At 37.0% G+C, this 19,811-nt stretch overlaps 3 protein-coding genes across 7 annotated transcripts in view; 1 reads left to right on the top strand and 2 right to left on the bottom strand.

The window, feature by feature from the left end:
• Positions 1-3,236: 3,236 nt before the first annotated feature.
• On the top strand, positions 3,237-4,614 carry LOC120016041 (pentatricopeptide repeat-containing protein At3g14580, mitochondrial-like). The gene has a single exon (XM_038868614.1). The coding sequence runs from the start codon at positions 3,277-3,279 to the stop codon at positions 4,447-4,449; it is 1,173 nt and encodes a 390-aa protein (XP_038724542.1). The 5' UTR covers positions 3,237-3,276; the 3' UTR covers positions 4,450-4,614.
• Positions 4,579-8,877, bottom strand: LOC120016040 (RNA polymerase sigma factor sigA-like). 2 transcript variants are annotated; one of them, XM_038868612.1, is made up of 10 exons: positions 8,741-8,877; positions 7,231-8,077; positions 6,795-6,993; positions 6,580-6,672; positions 5,902-6,030; positions 5,724-5,777; positions 5,562-5,639; positions 5,367-5,429; positions 4,884-4,996; positions 4,579-4,790 (listed from the first exon to the last, which is right to left on the bottom strand). In XM_038868612.1, exons 2-10 carry the CDS (start codon positions 7,923-7,925, stop codon positions 4,682-4,684), a joined length of 1,533 nt encoding a protein of 510 aa, XP_038724540.1. In that variant the 5' UTR covers positions 7,926-8,077; positions 8,741-8,877; the 3' UTR covers positions 4,579-4,681. The 2 variants fall into 2 exon arrangements, with proteins under 2 accessions (XP_038724540.1, XP_038724541.1); XM_038868613.1 differs by having other exon boundaries at positions 8,677-8,850.
• A 538-nt stretch (positions 8,878-9,415) lies between these two features.
• The window catches only part of LOC120016513 (dual specificity protein kinase YAK1 homolog), a 42,151-nt gene continuing 31,755 nt past the window's right edge, over positions 9,416-19,811 (bottom strand). For 2 of the 4 annotated variants that reach the window (XM_038869324.1, XM_038869323.1), the window contains exons 2-18: positions 18,141-18,340; positions 16,747-16,900; positions 16,555-16,664; positions 16,356-16,425; positions 16,195-16,277; positions 15,996-16,074; positions 15,865-15,905; positions 15,115-15,237; positions 13,653-13,803; positions 13,307-13,421; positions 13,113-13,195; positions 12,925-12,999; positions 12,397-12,471; positions 11,412-12,271; positions 10,623-10,760; positions 9,916-10,223; positions 9,416-9,745 (exon numbers count right to left, since the gene is read on the bottom strand). In XM_038869324.1, coding sequence (XP_038725252.1) covers positions 9,669-9,745; positions 9,916-10,223; positions 10,623-10,760; positions 11,412-12,271; positions 12,397-12,471; positions 12,925-12,999; positions 13,113-13,195; positions 13,307-13,421; positions 13,653-13,803; positions 15,115-15,237; positions 15,865-15,905; positions 15,996-16,074; positions 16,195-16,277; positions 16,356-16,425; positions 16,555-16,664; positions 16,747-16,900; positions 18,141-18,340 — 2,742 coding nt within the window. In that variant the 3' untranslated portion in view covers positions 9,416-9,668. The remainder of the gene's footprint in view (positions 9,746-9,915; positions 10,224-10,622; positions 10,761-11,411; positions 12,272-12,396; positions 12,472-12,924; positions 13,000-13,112; positions 13,196-13,306; positions 13,422-13,652; positions 13,804-15,114; positions 15,238-15,864; positions 15,906-15,995; positions 16,075-16,194; positions 16,278-16,355; positions 16,426-16,554; positions 16,665-16,746; positions 16,901-18,140; positions 18,341-19,811) is intronic. The other 2 variants (XM_038869325.1, XM_038869327.1) reach the window with 2 other exon arrangements.

The following is a 19,811-nucleotide window of genomic DNA, read 5'->3' as shown; positions in this document are numbered from 1 at the left end:
CTTTCCATATAATGTTTTATTACTTACATTTGTAATAATAAATATTGAAAAATATTAAAATATAAGATGTGATGTTGAAATGAGGTACAAATGGTGCCAGGGTTGGAGGGTCCACTAAAATAAGTTTTTGGTTAAATTTTTGTTGGTTTTAGTTTGGTAAGTGCCAAAAATACATTTTTAGGCAAGTAGGGGATTTAGATAAGTAGCGGTTGTGAATAGTCTTTTCGACCTTTTTTAGACACTTGGAAGACTTATTAGCCTTCATCCTGTGGGTGGAAAAATACAACAAAAAATTTTCTATTTTCGTTTTAAATTTTCCCTCTTGTGTGCTCTCTTTTTCTAGAATTTGTTTTTTGGATGTTAGCTGTAGCACATGTGCCAAATAAGATTTTTATTGAGTTTTTCCTTGTGCATCTATATATTCTCTAGAGGTATTCTTTTGGCTTCCGAGTTGTATGCTTTTTTATTTGTGTTTATGGTTGTTGGGGGGAATCGAACTCATGACCACCAAAAGGTTGTTGGTCTTACGGGTAGGGGGTTTAGTCTTAGGTTAGGGCCCGCTTAGCAGTGGGGTTCATAGGGGTTGAGTTTATGAGTATAAAGCTTGCGAGAGTAGTGGGTTGGGATGCCTCTGTAAAATTTAGTAGTGTGTATGTTGTTTAGGGTTTAGGGTTTTCAAGTTTAGGGTTTAGGTGAATTTGACCGGTAATTCTTAGCACAAGCGGGAGGTCGTGAGTTCAAGTCACATTAATGTTTCCATTATTACAATTTGTGAGATGGGCTCTTGCTCAGCCCAATGTGTGCAAATGTCACTTTGCATTATCTCTCACACTTGATCTTGGTTCAGGTCTCAATTGGTCCATGTGGGTTGCTGGATATTCATATGATTTGGAGTTTACCAGTCAATTGTCTAATGGGCAACTGGGTGGGTTCCACGTTAGAAAAAAAAAAGTGTAAGGTTTTTATTGCGAAGCAAGACCTAAACCCTACCTAACACCTTATGTTCTTATTGCCAAGCAAGACCAAAAATTTTTAATCGAGTTTTCTTTTTTCCTATTGTTATATTTTTTAAAGACCTAATTGTTGGATTTGTCATGATTAGTGTGTTTTTTGTAGGCTAGGTCAAGCGCAATTGCGCCCAAAGTTCAATTCCAATTGGTAGTACATTTCTTTGTGGTATTTCTTCACAAGGTTTCAGCCCAGTCAAGCCTGTCGCATAGTGGGTGGGGGTGTCGCCCGGGGTTTGGATATGGCCCAGGGCTCGCAAAGTGGTCGTCAGGTTGGGGATTTCCCTAGTTATCAAAAAAAAAAGTCTGTAATTTGTCAGAGTAGTTTTAGACTCACCGAGGATGTGAAGTTAATTAAAGGGCCATACTTTTAATGAGTGTTATTTTTAGCGTGCATTATTTTATAAGATGAAATCTTGATTCTAATTTTGCACATTTAGGAGTGAATGTGTGGATGTATTTGTATCTTTTTTTTTACCAAATGCTTTTTATTGGAAGGCTTCATAAAAAAATCTCATCTCTTTATTGGAAATGCGATGTATTTACAATAAAAATATTTTTGAATTCACCCGTCTCTTTTTTTGTGAATTATGTACATGATCATATGCATATACTCTTAGTAAACTCGATCAGAAGTAACTCCGCCTGTGTTTTGCTTATCTTCTTTTATGTTTTTGGCACAGCCGGTCCCAAGCCCGGATAAAGGAGGAGGGTTGCAATAGATGATATATATATATACACGTGTGTGTGTGTGTGTGTGACATGGTTGGGGTGGGGGTCCTCTTGTTGGAGGATGTATTTTTGACATGTTTGTTATTTGGGTGTCATATAGTATTAAGTTTGAATTAGAGTTTGATGATATGACTTGACTTGAACTGTATCATGTCATTTATTGCAGTAATTTCAAACCAAAAAAACACAAATCTGTCCTTTTGACAATATTGCCCACAACATTAAAACTAAGGTTGGGAGGAGGGTCGCAGTGAAGAGGTGGTAGTGAGTGCTTTCTGATACTCACAAATGGATCACAAAGAACATACACAGAGAGAGAGAGAGAGAGAGACACTACCTTAACCTGTTTTGCTCTTAGTTGTTAGTAAAGGCGGCTGTGAGATGAGAATGAGATATAGATCTCAAGCAATAGCATTTTAATGTGCATGAAATGAGTTGGTCCAACTGATTACAAGTTGGCATGTTTTAATTGGCACAACAAAGTCAAAAAATATATGAGTTTTGCATGCTTTAAATGAAAGGAGATTTGTCCATGGATTTCTATGTTCTTGTGCTGCACAAGTTTGAATAAAGTTATGGCAACTAACCAATCTTACGAACCAATACTATTATAAATAGCTGCTACAATTTTAATGTGCAAAATATAAAACAAACAGGCACGAACACTCAATATTACGAGTGGGCTCGAAAAAAGTTTGTGCCAAAGATATGACACTGAGTAGGGCTATGAAGATTTGAATTAAAAAAAAAATTTACATATCTCTTTAATAGAATTGACCAATGTGCGTTTGAATCTATGATTTTCATTAATTGAAAATGATATAAACGTAATGAGTAACGGATAGAAGGCTACTGAGTTAGACCAGGTACATGACTGACAGAGTCTAAGAGCATGTGAGTATTGAGGCAACTGTCTAATTCAAATAAGAATCAATTGGACCTAGACTAATGGGCTGAGTCTAGCTAGTTGAGTTGGGCCTTGTTATTCTTCGTAGGTTTCTTCTCATGAGGATCGATAATAACCGTCGATAATTGATTGGTCGGTCGATTAAATTCTTGTCAAAAAACTGAAGAAAAAAAAATCTGACCGTTTACACCCGTAACTTTGAGTGAGATATTTTCACTAATGTAATTGAGGTTTGTGTAAATTGCTACGGAAAGAAGTTGTACATATTAGTAAAAGTATTTCGGCTAGAATATGGTTTTTATTATGATCTTTCTCTGTTAAAGATTGCTCACATGAAAATTTTGGTATTCATTATTATTATTTTTTTCAAAATTAGTAATCATTTTTACAATATCCCCACACATTTATAATATCCCATTTTCCTCCCCAAAAATGGGCCGACTATACGGCATTAATATGACCTATGACCAATCAGGCAATTATGTTACGGGCTTTTTTTATTGAGAACGCTAGGCCCATTAACGATCTAAGTTACCGTCTATAACTGAAACCTGCACCAAGCAATGCTTCCTTGCACAGCAGTAGCAGCAACGATCCTCCGGTGATGACCATTTCCTCGACAATTAAACTATGATTTCTCCTTCACTCCGACTCCTCGCTTATAGATGGCCATTCCACCAATCATTCTTCAATTCACTCCATTCCTCACTCGAACACCAGCAATACAAACTCACCCACAAAGACTGGTTGTCGCCGAATCAAGTCTTGAAAATCCTAGACAACCTCCACGACCCACAATCCGTTATTTCATTCTTGAACCAGTACTCCACCCGCAAAGACTACAAACCCAATGAAGCTCTCTACACTCTCATCATCAACAAGCTTGCAATTGCCAAGCAATTCGATGCCGTTGCATTTGTGATGCAGAGAGTCAAGGCTGAACGAACCTACCGTTTGTCCGATGAGTTCTTCTACAATGTAATCAAGGTTTATGGAAACATGGCTGGTCGAATCAAGGCTGCAATTGACACTTTATTTGACATGCCAAGCTTTGGGTGTCGGCCATCTGTTAGAACTTTCAATTTCGTATTGAATTTGCTTGTGTGCGCACAGCTGTTTGATGTGGTTCATGAGGTTTATGTGGGTGCTCCCAAGCTGGGTATTGCGATTGATGCTTGTTGCCTCAACATATTGATTAAAGGGTTGTGTAAGAGTGGGAACATGGATGCTGCATTCTATGTGCTCGACGAATTTCCTAAGCAAAAGTGTATGCCTAATGTTAGGACTTACTCAACGTTAATGCGCGGTTTGTGTGAAAATGGGAGGGTGGAGGAAGCAATTAAACTGCTTGATAGAATGGAGAGTGAAGGAATTGATGCAGATACGATTACATTCAATGTTTTGATATCTGGGCTTCGGAAGCAAGGCAGGGTCGAAGAAGGGGTGAATCTTTTGAATGGGATGAAGCGAAAGGGGTGTGAACCGGATGCAGGGTCCTATCATGAGGTCTTGTATACTTTGCTTGATGCGAAGAAAATTGTTGAAGCGAAGGAGTTGATGAGTAGGATGATTTTGGTGGGTGCAAGTCCTAGTTTTGTGTCATACAAGAAGTTAATTCATGGTCTTTGTGAAGAAAAGCTGCCAGGAGATGTGGATTGGGCTTTGAAGCAAATGGTGAAGCAGGGGTTTGTCCCGAAGATGGGAATGTGGAAGCAGATTCTTTGGAGCACAGTTTCAAGGAATGACACTGCTAGTTGCATTGTTTTTGACACAATTATCGGTAACTATGCTGGCGGTACCTAATCATCCTTGCTGTTTTGCCTGGAGGGCTGAGAAATCTGCCCGAGTTACGTTTTGAAATTTTCTGTGACTAGATTAGAACGTTTGAACTTTGGATTACTGAGTTAAAACGGATCAAATGTTGGTTTTATCTATCATTCAATACCTTGTATCAATATTTCTGATAAAGAAATGCAGATTCAGTTCTCTCTCTATATACAATCATACTGTTGAGCCCTCGATGAAACGCGCAAAACTAATGTTTCATTAGCATAGCCTCCATGTTTCTCTTCCTTGCAGCGTTTTTTAGTTTCTCTAGTGCGACAAGTCCAACTTGCCGTACTCTTTCTCTTGACAAACCTATCCTGAAAATGTTTATACGACGGGATTATCAACAAAACTTAAACAGAAAGGAAGTTTTGAGGGAAGAAATAAGTCGAGCACTTTCGTCAACTTACCGTTTACTAATGTCCTCCCATGTAAGACATTTGTCGTCCAGACCATGGTAAAGACGTATAATGTCCCTCTCCCGTTCTTGAAGTGTTGAGTTGATGAGCTTGTTTACTTCTTCCTGCAGATAAATCACTGGTAGTGTTACTTTTCTTGACTTGCTCATTACATCACTAGATCTTTAGACGTTCACATCATTAGAAAACAAAGTTCAAATCACAAATACAGACAAGGTAATGCACCTGTTAAAACCATAAGTTCATGCAAGAGCATAAACTACTTGAACTAATTTGGGTCATGTAAAAGACTCCATATGGGGATTATTAGAATTTCACATGTTGGTGAAACCTATATTATCAGTAACGGAAATTTAAGTGACATGACGAAAAGCATAAATAAAGCTCAATTAGTGGTTGCAGACAACAACATCATTTCAATTCAACATACCATCTCTAGCTTTTATCTATCTCTATATTATTTATTTGGTTTACCTTAAGCAACCACTCATCTACTCCATGCCACGGATTGTTCTCCAGACAATTATCTGCAATGTACTTCAGAAAACAAAGAAAGGCAAATAAAGAAAACAAATAGTTAATCATGTGTTGGGGGAAAACAAGGAAAAGAGGCCAGCATGGTCAAAGAGTCATCCTCGAATGATTTTCGTAAATTAAATTCCTACTTACACTATGATGCGTCTCTCCAGGAAGACCATTCAGTGACGGGAATGCATCCCTATCAAGGGAGAAGACCTTACTAATTGCCTGCATACAAGGATGTTATAGAGTAAGCTACAAGAAAATACGAACCCCGAAATGATGAAACATAGGTATTTCAAAATCCAGTACCTCTGTAGCATTCCTAACTTTCTTTTGTGACATTTTCAAGGATTCTGCAATTCTCTAAACAAAAAGAAGATAATAAGTAGAGCAGACACGTCAGAAACAACGAGAGAGAAAAAAAAACGAGCTAGTGAAGCACTGACTGACAGTTAGCATATACAAAAATGTACAAGTAATGACTTACATCAATAGACGGAGTTATTCCGTCTTCTTGCAGCTTAATCTTAGCATTCCGAATTAGTCCTAACCGTTCATGTAAATGTGTTGGCAATCTTAAAGTTTTAGAGTTGTCAATTAATGCTCTTGAAACACCCTGGTGAAGAAGAAAATAAATATATCAAAGATCAGTTCTCCACTGATGCTGATTACGGGGCAGAATCATTTCACTGTGAGATTACTACAAATTATAGACAAGAACAGCATACTTTTTTTTTTCTATTTATGTTTAAGACAAAGGTTTGAGGGAATGGATACTTTACAGATTCATATATCAGTTTTTTTTGATATATCAGTTCAGAACCACTCGACACATCCCAAACAAGGACGGTAAGAAGCAATTTATTTCACAGTTGAGGTAATAGACAAATTGCTTAAGTGATCATTTGGAGATCATTCAAATGACATCTATAAAGACACCGATAACAGTAGTATAGACTATTAACATAAGTAGAGAAAGGGTGGTTCTCAATATTAATGCAGACAAACTTTTATAATTGCTAAATGAAGAAGCTAGAAAATTCCTTCATGATCTAATCAAATCAAAACCTGTTTCTAGGTTGAGAAAATGTAATCATTTTAAAGACAATGCACATCATAAATGGGTTTAGTTAGTTGCCAGAAAGAATGTAAAGACTATCCTTACCTGACGTATCCACCAATACACATAAGTTGAAATCTTGAACCCTTTTGAAGATTCGAATTTCTCAATGCCCCGCAATAGTCCAATCAGGCCACCCTGTATTGAAAAAATAAAAGTTACTTGTATCAGGGAGGAAAGAACCATAAACTCTATCTTATGTTGGTTACTATGTTGCAATGATTAATTTAAGGCATGATCGCTGTCCAAAAAGAGAGTACCTGAACAAGGTCTCCCATTTCAGCACCCATGTTCTCGTATCTTTGTGCAATAGACAGGACTAGCCGAACATTGCTCATTGCCAGCTTCTCCCTTGCCAGAGAACACTCCATCAGTTTTGATTGTAGTTCAGAGCGAGAGATTCTCAAGGAAGTTGCAAGTTGTTCATCAGTAGGATCAGTCCCTAATCTCTCCTTCAGCCTGGAAACCCAATGCAAAAGATTAAACAGAAATTTTCTAGTACAAGATCATGAAAAATATGCTGGTAAGAATGAGAGATCTCTTGAGATTCATCATAGACTCATTTTCTTTTTTCCCTCTTGTCATTGGTTCGTAAGAGAATATTTTTAATTATAAGATTTGAGGAAGAAACTTTTGACAAGGAAGCAATTTGCTGAATGATATAGTATCTTCAATCCCTAATAGAAAAGGGCTTACCTGGATTTCCGCTCCTCTAAGGAAAGGCCAATTCTAATTATTTCAGACAGCCGCACAACTTCTGCATGTGGGAGAAGTTGCTCACTTATTGCACCCTTCACATAGCCCCCCTTCGAACGATTTGGAATCAACTCTGGACTGATACTTGATTTTAGCTGCATACGGCCATTAGGTTGCACTAATGATTTATTTTGGTTTGAAGTTTTCCTCCTAAAATTTATTCTCCGTTGCCGAGCAGAAATACCAGAACAAGTGATAGGTATCTTCTTGTGAGTTTTTTCTCTTGGTGATTCAGCTATTGCTGCGCTCTCGAATGAAAGGTTCCATTGTTTTTCCAGCATAGACTTTTGCAGCAAAAGAAGAGCCTCCAATGAAGAGTCAAAATCAGAGATTTCATCTTCAAACTCATTGGACCTCTGATACCACATCTCCTCAGCTGAAGGGACAGCAGCAGTATCGACGTGCTCTTTAAGGGCCTTAATCGTCTGTATGTTCTGATCCAATGCTGGAAAACTGGGGCTGTAGTTCAAATCCCTCTTGGCAACTATCACATTCTTTGTCGAACAGGATTGGCAATGCGTGAATCCATGATCACCGACATAAGAGAGCCTCTCAGTAATATCAGAGTAATAGGAGGAGGAATTCAAAAGCCTCTTTCCTGCAGTAAGTCCAATAACAGCTGCCGTGGCCATCATATGGCTTCTTCTAGCACAGGTGCAGTTATCCACACACGTTTTCAACAAGAGTGATGAATCAAAACAATATCATGTAATGCTTCAACAGTAGATTGTTTCTAGGCCCCAAGAAGATTGCTATAAACTTGCCCTAAGATTACTTTGTCGGTTTGCTGCAGGGTCAAAAAAAGAGCAAAAAGGGAAACCTTAGGATTCTCCCATTTCGATTCATCGATGCAAAGTACACCCATTTTTAAGCATATCATAGCAAAGGTGAAGTGATGGTACTTAACATTTCATACACCAGAGCTAGTGGGAGATATGCAGCGGCAGAAGATGCATATTCAATAACCACAAAAGTATCAATTTAACTTGAAAATTACTCAAATGGCAGATTCAACAATATGTAATTACAGCATAAATTTTCCATAGCTATGACATATAGTCTTACACTACAAAGCTTGAAACCTTCAAAACATTAAAATGAAACCATGAATTAAAGCTGTAAACGATCGACCCACTTATTATTTCATTGAGCAGGAGCATTTTCGCAAGGAACCCATTACACATTTGCCACTGGAATGAATAAATGAACACATAGTTAATCTAAAACCATATTGGGAAAACCTTGGTCTTCTGCTACTGAGACACTCAACATCAAGTTACATAAGATGGTCAAGACAGATCGAGAATCAAAAAAATTCAAGGCAAATCAATGCAGAAAACCCATTAACTGAAAAAATCAACAAGTTAACAGAAAGAAGCAACTAACCAAATGTGCTTATATATTGAGAGAATCAAAGAAGAGCTCAGACTGACAATTATAGAACAAGTACCTGAAGAAATGGTATCAGAACAGAAAGAAAGAGAGAATGTGATGAAAGATAAGGAGAAGAGAAGACGGTGATATCGAAGTGAAGGCCTCAATTTGTTAAGCAAAGAAAAATGGTTTGTTTGTTTTTATTTTTTTACTAGAAAAAAAGAAAAAGAAGAAGCCTAAAATGGGTAGAGAAGATATGAGAAGGAGAGATGGGATTGGCTGGAACAGATATTGGGTCCTCACTTGAGTGGTCTACAAACTCCCTCTCTGTTTTCCTTTTTTCTTTCTTTTTTTGGTAAAAATTAAAATAATGTTTTTGATTCAGGTAGTTTGGTTGGGTTGGGCACACCACACACAACCAAAACACAACTGCCATTTGAGCTATCGATAAAGCGTGGGTCCCCACAAGGCCACAGCGCACGCAATAAGCTACCTTGCCATTGCTGATTTTTATTTTTTTTTAAATCTTAATTTTGTGCCAAAAAACATGGCGTCGCCCGGACTCGAACCAACTACACCACGACACTTTTGTTGATCAAATGATGATCTCATTCTCTATACTCTTCCGTACATGAAATGCTCAGCATCTGCAATCCATGCCTCAATTCAGAGTGTTAGCTTCTACATGGAATATGCAACACTGATAGAAGTAGAGTATGCAATAGAAATTATGGACAAAGGAAAAGAAATGTTGAATAGAAGGCCATATTAGCTGCTCATAGCAAAAATAATCGACTGTGTACCAAGAGAGGCAATAAAAAAGAAAAAAAAAATCAAAACCATAAACTATATTGAAGCAAGCACAATGAATTGACATGCCCTGACAGATTATAAGCTCTTAGCGTGAAGCCAACTAGGCATGTTAACTGTTGAAGTCCAACTTTCTTGTGAACACTCAGTACACAATCCCTCCCCGTAAAAAAAAAATTAAGCTGCTTTCAGCACTATGAAATCCGGCCATAGTCCTTTCTTCCTCGAGATGCAGGTGGAATACTTGTGGCTGGATGATTAGCTCTATGCCCTACAACAGAATGGCATTCATGTTAAAGCATTGCCAGCTTACGCCTCCCATCCTATACTCACACACAGAAATTAATATCCACTCATGAACCTCAGATAAGCATAAATGAATAAGGGGAAAATAGAAATATTTCATCAGAGTATCTTTTCAAGTGATTAGCGAGGAAGTACCCCATGAAATGCCATTGTTAAATGAATTACTTCCAGGAGAGTGCTGGCCCCCAGAGTGGAAGCTAGATGGAGGGAGCTGGACCTTCATATGATTCCATTCGGTACCCCGTACAGCGGAGTGTCTCCCTTGGTTAAACCGCTGAACCGGCTGTTGTCCAAAACGGCTTGGAGAATTTTGTGAGATATGAGGCATGAACTGAGTATGTTTAGACATTGAATGACCATATCCAGTATCGTGATTGTGAGTGGATAGGTCCATTGAACGACCCACCTCAACATGTGAAAATGTTTGAATAGGTCCATTTTGTCTGCAAACCCACAATATAAAACCAGAAAACGAAATTGAATGAGTATCCAAAAGAAACCCCATTATGGTAAAGCACACATAATACCTTCCACATTTGCACAAAGAACAAACGGGGAAAAAAAATATAAATCAACCTCAAAATTGTAACTCAAAATTGTAACTCAAAATATTAAACACACACAAGCAAACATGTCTACATTATATCGGCAGGATTAATCCTAATATTTTCTTGGCATAGAGCATATCGGTCAACATGTGCATCTCTGTATCTGACTTCTCAAGCTGATTCAATTATAGAGAAGGAAAAAACCAAACCAACCATTTCAAGTATAGTTACCAATATGGAGGCATGAGAAAACACGCAGACAATACCCCGTACCCCAGTAAAAGGAAAAAAAACCTGTAAGCGTTCATATTTGAGGCCCTGCTGAATCTTTCAAATCCAGTAAGTGGATCAGAAGAACCAAGGTGCATGCCTTTGCTGAACTCAGAGCTTAAGCTCACATCTGAGCCATCATTTTGAAGAAGTTGTTCTTCGCTGGAAAAGATATAGATATGTGTCAATGACTATACATTTTGTTGGTTTTCTATCACCAATCATCAAGACCTTAATTCATCTTTCATGACTAAATCCTGGACACCGCTTCATAGTTAATTTGACCAGAAACCTGCTTAAAAAAATTGAAAAGATATGATTCCTAGCGCTTAAATTGATATTCACTTAGTTAATAATCTCTCCATCCATTTGTTATATTTCTTCAAGTCCCATGCATTTTATGGGGGGAACAGCTAGTTCCATGAAAAGTAGTCCTAAAGCTTTCAATAATCTAAGGATCACAGCATAACACTCTTTCTCTACCAACAAGTTGTATTAAGCAACTCATAAATTCAATTTCTTATGCATAACATTCAATTATATGTCGTAAAATGCCCTGTGGGAAACACTGGTTTTAGGCTAAAATATTCTACCCTCACAAATACTTCATTTGATAATTTAGAATCCAGAATCGTCTGTTTCTTTTTGGCCTTTTGCTAATTGACCAAACACTAAAAATGCAGTATTTTGCACCCCTTATATGCCAATTGTGCTTGCAAACAAGACGGCAATGCACAGTACCACATCGGGAATCCAGCACATCTCAAATCAAGTTTTCATGTTTATATTTTTGGGTGGGTATTGTTGGTTTACCTATAGTACGGATCCCAATCTCCAGGATCCGGCAATGACTGAGAAACATCAGGCTTGTCATGATTTTCCCCTGTGCTTTGAGAAAGTTGCATACTGGAACCGAGTCTAAAGGAACCTGGCATATTTTGAATGGAACCCGCACTAACTTCGCCACCTTGCTGTAGCTTCAAGCTCGCAGATCCAGAACTCGACTGCAGATGTGAGGGTGAACCGCCAAGTACTTGAGGATTCCCATCAGCTTGGCTAGAGCTTGCAGGCTCGGTAATTTGTCCTTGCCAATTTGACGATGAACTATCCTTAGTTTGAGAACAACCAGAATATCCCCAACTTTTTCTTCTATTAAAATTGCTGACTGCAGCCATTTTACCTAAAGGTGACCCATGACAACTGCTTCTTGCAGGAGAGGTTGGTCCATAATGTCCAGGAGAGCCAGCTGAAACTTGAACGTAAGAGCTTGGTGGAGTGAACTGTGAAGGACTCGTGCCAAGGGGTAGTCGAGCAAAGCTTCCTGCCGATGGGTTAACACCTAGTCCATTTCCATGAGAGTATGAAATAATCCCGTGTCTTGCATCAGGACTACTTCCAAGCATGGACATGCTACTCTGTGCGCACATGTTCATTCCAGATGGACCAACAGGTGAATAATATGCAAACATATTGCTACCATCCCCATAACTTCCATAGCTGCTTCCTAACCCAATACCATCATTATAGCTACCATGGCTTCCTATACTACCATAACTGTTAGCATGTGCATAAGGCCCCATCTGAATATGTGGACTGTTATGCAAGGCAACTCTACTCCTGCCCAGAAGCTGCATAATAAGTAAGGGTACTACTATGAGTTTCCTCTTCTTTTTCTTTTTCCACAAGTTCGAGCGGACAGGGGTATAATTAAGTAAGTTTTACAAGAAAAAGAAATTGATCAGAAATGCATTCAACCTGCAATAATTAAATTCACGGATTATAAAGACATTAAACTCACATTGGGGGAGAGACCTGCGGCAAACCAATGCCCTCCACCAGGGTGATGATCCACCTTGAGATTTTGAGCTACAGGCTACAGAAGGGATTAGGAGGAAGAAAAAGGACTGTGTAAGTCAGAATGGTAAACTAATAATGACGAAGATTTAACTTAAACTGAGATCATGGTCGTCAAGCGCACCCAAAAGAAAACCTGTCATGTTTATGTTTATGGCTTCAATTTAAAGGAAATACTGGCATCAAAAAGTTATATATATATGAAGCTAAGCAAAAAGGCCTAAAGAACAGCAATAAGGATACATATATTTTCCAATACTGAAATACTTTATTTCAAAACCCAGTTATTTGGTCTCATAAGCAGATTATTACAATTAAGAGGAGCCTTGAACAAAGTCCTGCTAATATTACCAAAATTCATCAAAAACACCACATGGAACAACAGTTGGGATAAGGTTTGTAAATTGTTGCAATAGAATGCATATTGAAGTTGAAAAGCCAATTCAACAAGTGCAAACACTACCCCACTAACCATGTGAGGTGTCTCTGGGGGAGGCTTGTAAGGGCATGTGAAGGGTTCCCCTGTCACAAAAGGATGTTTTGAAGCCTGCAGGAAAAAAGTACAAAATGTAATTGTCCATAGCTTAAAGAGATTATATTCAATAGATACAGAATGAAGTCTCAGAAAATAAAATTGCTGACAGGAGCAAATTTTATTACTTGAAAAGGTGACCAACGTTTGGCAGGATCAAACTCAACAAGTCCCCTTAAGAAATCAATCAAGGCCAATCTTATTTGACTTTCTGTTACAAAGTAATAATATGGCAGCTGTAAATTACTTCATCAAAACATCTGATACATTAAGAGAACGTATGAACCTATCCACTACCTTGAATAAACGAATAGGATCTAACCTCTAATGACATCTTCTTCAGGTAAGTTTTTTCTGCAAGGATAATTTGTGACAATCGCTTCAAGGTTCATATGATTGAAATACTCTTTTCCAATCACTGGTCTTTTTAACTCTCTCTGGACAAAAAACAAGCAGCCACTAGAATTAGAATATCTATCAAGAACATAAGAAATTGTGAAGGGAATAAAATTAAACAAAAGAAAAAAAGGATAGCAATATTGTTAAATTACTCAGGTGCTAGAAGCAAGACTGGCAACGAATATGTTGAAGGCCTCTATCTACAAGTCGAACAATTTCTTCATTTCATCAATTCCTATTTACTGGAAAAGCATAAAATGAAAACTTACTGCTTCATATTCTTCCACTGTTAATGCTTGGTAAGCACTTCTGCTCTCCCTGGAAATTTCACCATTCTCTAGATTGTGAACAGTCCCGATGCATTTGAAGAACTTACTTGTGTTTTTTGCTTCCTTTAGTACATAATCAGGGGGTTGTCCTCTACAACATTTTAACCATACATAAAAGGATGTTCAAACAAATTGCAAAAGGAAAACCAACCAATAGGTAATGAGTACCAAGAGCTGCTTCTTAACTCAGCTTGCATAACTTAATGACTAACTATCAAATTTTTTAAGGAGAAAAAAACAGAAAAGAGACAAAGCAATGACAAGAACAACCGAGGATAAACCAGTTTAAGCTATCACAATAAATTAACTATGATAACCATTGTTTATGTGCTTGTATTTGAATTTTGAAACAGGAAAGCAACTTCCAAAACAAGAAAGAGTGGATATCATCATCATGATCCGATACCCCCTCAAATAATTTTGCTCCAAAACTAACCTTTAGGGTAAAGTGAAACTATCTTATAATTGATTTTCATTTCAAGGTTTAAAATCCCTACACATTAGTGCCTAACTGCATACTAATAACTAATAAGCTTGTTGAGCACATGTAATAAGTCTTCTCCACAGTATCTTAAAGGTATGTTTGATCAGATTAAAAGGAGAATGTTGATTAAAGACCTCAAAAGGATTCTCAAAAAATTCTCAAGGGAACACTCAAGTTAAGAAAGTTCTGAAGAGTAACAAATAGAAAAATTCTTAATTACAAAAATTTCTTCACAACAAAGTAGAATTGTTAGCTAATTACCACAGACGGTAATGCCATATAGATGCAGCGCCAGTTATGAATGCCCAGTATCAAGAAAAAGACACATGCCAAGCCAATCTAATGGCAAAGGCACAAGGCATAAAAAGAAGGTGCCCAAATGACTTTACTCCCAGAATCATAATTCAATTAGCTATCATAACCAAAATATATCAAAACCTTTCATCCCCATATATGAGTTTTGATTGGATGCCTGAGGAGCATCATTACTGATGTTAAATTGCCTTTACTTCTTCACCACTTTCTTGAACTATGCCTTCCAAAACCAGAAATCTCAGAATTTTGCAATAAATGACATGTTTTGAAATCATGTCAACTCTCACTAGAAACCTAAACATTAAAAATTGAAACTCAAAAACTATCCCTCTAGTGTCACTGTCAGATGTGTAGAATTTGTGAGAGCAAAATCTCATGGATACTCAGAGCCAAAAAATTAGATAAATGAACGACTTCCATCAGATTAAAAAAAGTAACTGTCTTGTTTCTCATTCATCACTCATTGTTCTAGAAAAAAAAAAAGGACAAATCCACAGGGCAATCGAATAATTTAAGACACAGAAAATTCACCCTAACTCATCCAAGCAAACTGATTCGCAGAAACTGAAAATATGTACCACTTGCAACATGAGAGAGACATACCCAAGTATTTCAATCATCCTTCTCAGAAGATCAAATTCTGAGGCTCCAGGGAAGAGAGGCAACCCAAGAAACAATTCAGCGACTATGCATCCAAAGGACCACATGTCAATGGCTGTAGTGTAGCTGGAAAGCATTAAGGCAAAATCATGCAAAGATGATTATTAGGGAGATTGCAATCATTAATTTTCCGATGCATTAACTAAAACAATAATTAAAAGCATGGTAGCTGTGCCAATCATTTCCCCACCAAAAACAGAGTTATTGAAATTGCAGTAATCAAGCTTTGGTAAGAGTAAATTATTTAAAAAATATTATTAAAGAAACAGAGAGATAGTCTTTGACAATCAAGACATGGAAAAGAGAAGCAAACTCCAAATAAAATTATTAGTACACCAGAATTAGGTCAAACAAATTAGTGACATAATATGACAGATGACTAGAGGAGTAATGAATTTAGTGCAACAGATCAACAACCTCAAGGATCACGACATGCTCAAAAATAAAATAGAATTAAAAAAAAATCATAGAACCGGAGAAACAAATTAATATTCTTGGTAAAATTATGGAACATTTTTTAATTAAGATAAAAGTATCTAGCTCAATTTACTATGTATTTATCAGTGTGAAGCATAAAATACTGAGCAGACGAAGTGTGCCCTTATCACAAAAGAGGGAACACGCAAAAGCAAAAATCATCAGAAAGGCAAAAGACACAAAATAGTAAAGCTTTAACATCATTTAAAAGGATACTGATACCCAAGAAGAACTTCAGGAGATCTATAGTATCGACTCTGTAAAAAAGAGAGTTTACGCGATCAGAAGACCTCTCAAAACATCAAAATAATGCAACACAAGACCTAAGAATAACCATAGACGCAAACCTGAATATATGAGTAAACAGTACGATCTTCAATGCATGCTGATCCAAAGTCAATTATCTTAATTTCTGCTGGTTTCACACTGGTAATTTAAAGTTATACAGTTAAATTTGAATAGAAAAGCTAACAATCAAGTTGGAACAGGGAAAGATATATACTGGACAGACTAAATTTCAAAACTCGTTATGAAGAAAAATTTTACCTTGTGCACAAAAGAATGTTTTCTGGCTTCAAATCACAATGGATTATCCCAGCATTCTTTAGTAGAGCCAACCCAAGTAAAATCTGTCCATAACATATAAAGCATGATAATCACGAAAAAAAAGTTGCAGTTTCTTTCTATCCAACAAAATGTTTCTATACCTGTTTGGAGAACAACTGGACGATGCTCAATGATAATCCCCTAAAATGATTTATCTTGATAAGCTCATACCTAAATACAGTGATGAATATCAAAACCATGCTGCAAAAAAAACTAACAGAAAAGACGCATATATTTTAAAAGGTACATCTATGTCAAAGCACACAGGAACTGACAGTAAAAGCAGCTCCAGTAGCTTACAGATTTGTGTCAAGCAGCTCAAAGCATATGCACAAGTGACGTTGAAATACAAAGTAATCATAAATACGAACAATGTGATGCTTATCCTCAGGATCATACTTTTTGTTCAACTGCAGAAGGAGAAAGATATAACGAAGAAATACTTCACCAATATCAACTGGAAGATCTAAGACTATCCAAAAGCTTGATTACCGTAGTCAAAATAGACACTTCAACCAGTGCCTGTTGATAATATGCAGGCTGGTTTTTTATTATCTTCACCGCAAAAAAGCTGCTTGTTTCTGCAACCCAGCATTTAGCAACCTGCCCAAAAGTCCCATGACCAAGAACATCTTTGACTACATACCTGAAAATGATTTAAAAGATCCAACAAAGTACTTAATATAGGAGGGTAAAACAAAACGGTGGTAATAGTCAGTCATTCAGGTTAACATTATTAATGTGCATTGATACTAAAAATTCACTTATCAACTTTACACCTCCTTCCTCACAAAAAGAAACGTGTGGGCAAACTCATACCCTTACGTGCGATATTTAAATATATCATGGAGGAGTCAACTTTGAACTCTAAGACCTGACAATAGCGATGGGCTCCAATACTGTGAAAAACCATTTTTTTAAAACAACACCTCTAGGTTGCACCACTGCAGCACTATTACAGAGCCACATGTTCGCCTGTGTGAAAAAACCATTTATCCCAAAAAAATAAACTAATGGAAGATGAAACTTTGCATTTAAGTACTACTCTTGCAACCTCCAGCTCACAAAAAATAACTGTGTCATCCGCAGAAATGATATGAGAAACAGAACTGCACTAATAACCTCTTGGCTCTGTTCCACTTTAACTGTCCCCGAAAGACCCATTAATTAAGAGATAAATATCGCCTCACAGTAATAATGCTTGCATTTCCATCCAAAAATAAATAAATAAATACTTGCATTGTCATGCAGCCATCCATTAATGAGGAAAAAAAATTAGTGCAAAAGTAAATTTTAGTACAACAAACCCAAAAGCTGTAAACGATTGTGTACATATTGTAATAAAAAACAGCATAAATAATATTTGCTTTAACCATTATGATAAAGGTTAATTGTCGAACAACTTTCGTTCACAAGGCTCCTGCATAGGTGAGGTCAGGGAAGTATAAGATGTAGGCAACCTTATCCCTGCCTATCAAAGGCTGCTTCTAGGGTTTGAACCCGTAATCTCAATGTTATGGTGAAGCAACGTTATTACTAGGCCAAGCAATGAGTACAAATTTATGTTCCATCGCATTCAAATCAGGAGTAAAAGTTTCCCAAATTACTGGGGATGCCTAAAAGAGGAAAGAAATATCTAGGAGAAATGCGGTCAGATGGAGACAGAATTCTGTATAAGCTAAAACAAAACAAAATTAAGGATATCAGTGTCCTAATTTCAGGAGATACTAAACAAACACTTTTCACATTCAGTGAGACAAGCTAATACTTACATCTATAAACTAAAGTATGTACTCTTACGGTGACTTTCTAATCTAATGCAGTAGCAAACAATATCATACCAAAAGAAGTCAAATTTAGAAAAGAATAGGCCCGCAGCAAAATACCTTCTCTGCCTATCTGAATTGACCAACGCAAAGTTCACAGCCAGAATAAGATCTGAGTTCACATTATCAAAGCCATCATTGTAGACACTGATTGAAGGACTGGTTAAATATCTTTTTGGATTCAACTCTTCTGAATACTTGAACTGTGGATTGCATGTTTGGTAAGTTGCAACAATGTCCTTCGTTAGCCTTGCTAAAAGCTGCAAAAAGAAAAGCTGCAAGTCAGCAGAAAAATCCACTTCAAATAGTTTAGAATCTAGAGAGTGCTTCAACTGTTTATCGAAGGGAACAATGGTGTTTGGTGTACAACATCAATAACTGTATGATAGTTAAGATCAAGTCTTGCAACAAGGATGATAACCTGTATCCATAAAGCTACACCTCTATTACTGTTTATAAAACTGCTTAATTCGACTGGAATTCCTATATGTCACAACAAAAGGAACTCAGATGTCCTGAGATGCAGTATCAATGTATCATACAGTGCTTTACAGATCTACAAACTTTTGGTGAGTTCCAAGAATGTCTTTTCCAGCAGATGTCAAACAAAATCATCTTTATCACGAGACCCTTAATCCCAAATATGAGGGGTCAGCAACTTGAAACCTTAATAGAAATCCTTACAGCAAATGAAAACAGGGGAAAAAATATAATATTAGAAAAGTAATTGCACATAAGAGTCCTAATATTAAAAGAACTCGAGAAAAATACACTACCCAGAGGAATGAACATAAAGGGCATTGATTGGCAGTCAGTTATCTGAAATTTAAGCATTCATATTCCATGTAGTCTGATACTTCAAAATAGTTTGGAGAGGGCAGCCTAAAGAAATTACACTATGCGAAAGAAAATGGTAAAGCATGAATGGCCAATACTAATATCAAACAGGAATTTCTTCCATAATTTCAAGGTGAAAAAATTTGAATGCTAAACTACTAATGAACCCAGTATGGTTGAGTTGACAAGGATATAAGTGATTAAAAGGGATAAACTACTTACATGCACAATGCTCCCGCAATGGACAGGGGGTCACGTAAAGACAAGATGTACATAGTCTTACCTCCACAATATAGAAGGTTCCTATAGTAATTAGAAGTTTAATTACTGCTTAGTTTTCATTATAGGAAGTCAAATTCTTATTAGGGCTGCTATTTTTCTTCTCCAATAAGAAGTAGAAGTCTTTACATTTCCACATAGAATTAGGATTTCGCTCTCTATGTAAGGGACCCCTGTAATAGCAAATAATAGAATGCTTTTTTTGACTTTGATTCAATTCTCTTGCGAGGGTGCTTTATTTTTGGTGGTCAGACTCCAAGGAATTTTCTTCCAAGGAGAGATTCATATGCCTTAGAGAAACTCTAAGGTTATTCTACTTTGTGGTTTAATCAATCTCTACATACAACACCCAAAATCCATTAAAATTACCCAGTTACTATTAATGTCACTGTTCACAGAGATCTGAATGCCAACTGTTTTCATTCTTTAACCCATAAATTTCCTTAAACTTCCGGCCTTAATTAATCGTATAACAACTTCAAACGTTGTCCAACGTCAGGTTGTGTCTAGGATTTGAACCCTTGATCTCTAGGTTTTTGTCAGAACCGTACCACTAGGCTATGGGTTAACTTTTACTGTTCGAGGGTAACCCATAGGGAATACCTACACCCAGTG

This window comes from Tripterygium wilfordii, chromosome 15, assembly GCF_013401445.1.
Source record: "Tripterygium wilfordii isolate XIE 37 chromosome 15, ASM1340144v1, whole genome shotgun sequence".
Taxonomy (NCBI): Eukaryota; Viridiplantae; Streptophyta; class Magnoliopsida; order Celastrales; family Celastraceae; genus Tripterygium; species Tripterygium wilfordii.
Note: the sequence above shows the minus strand (reverse complement) of the source record. Positions and strands in the feature narration are given on the sequence as shown.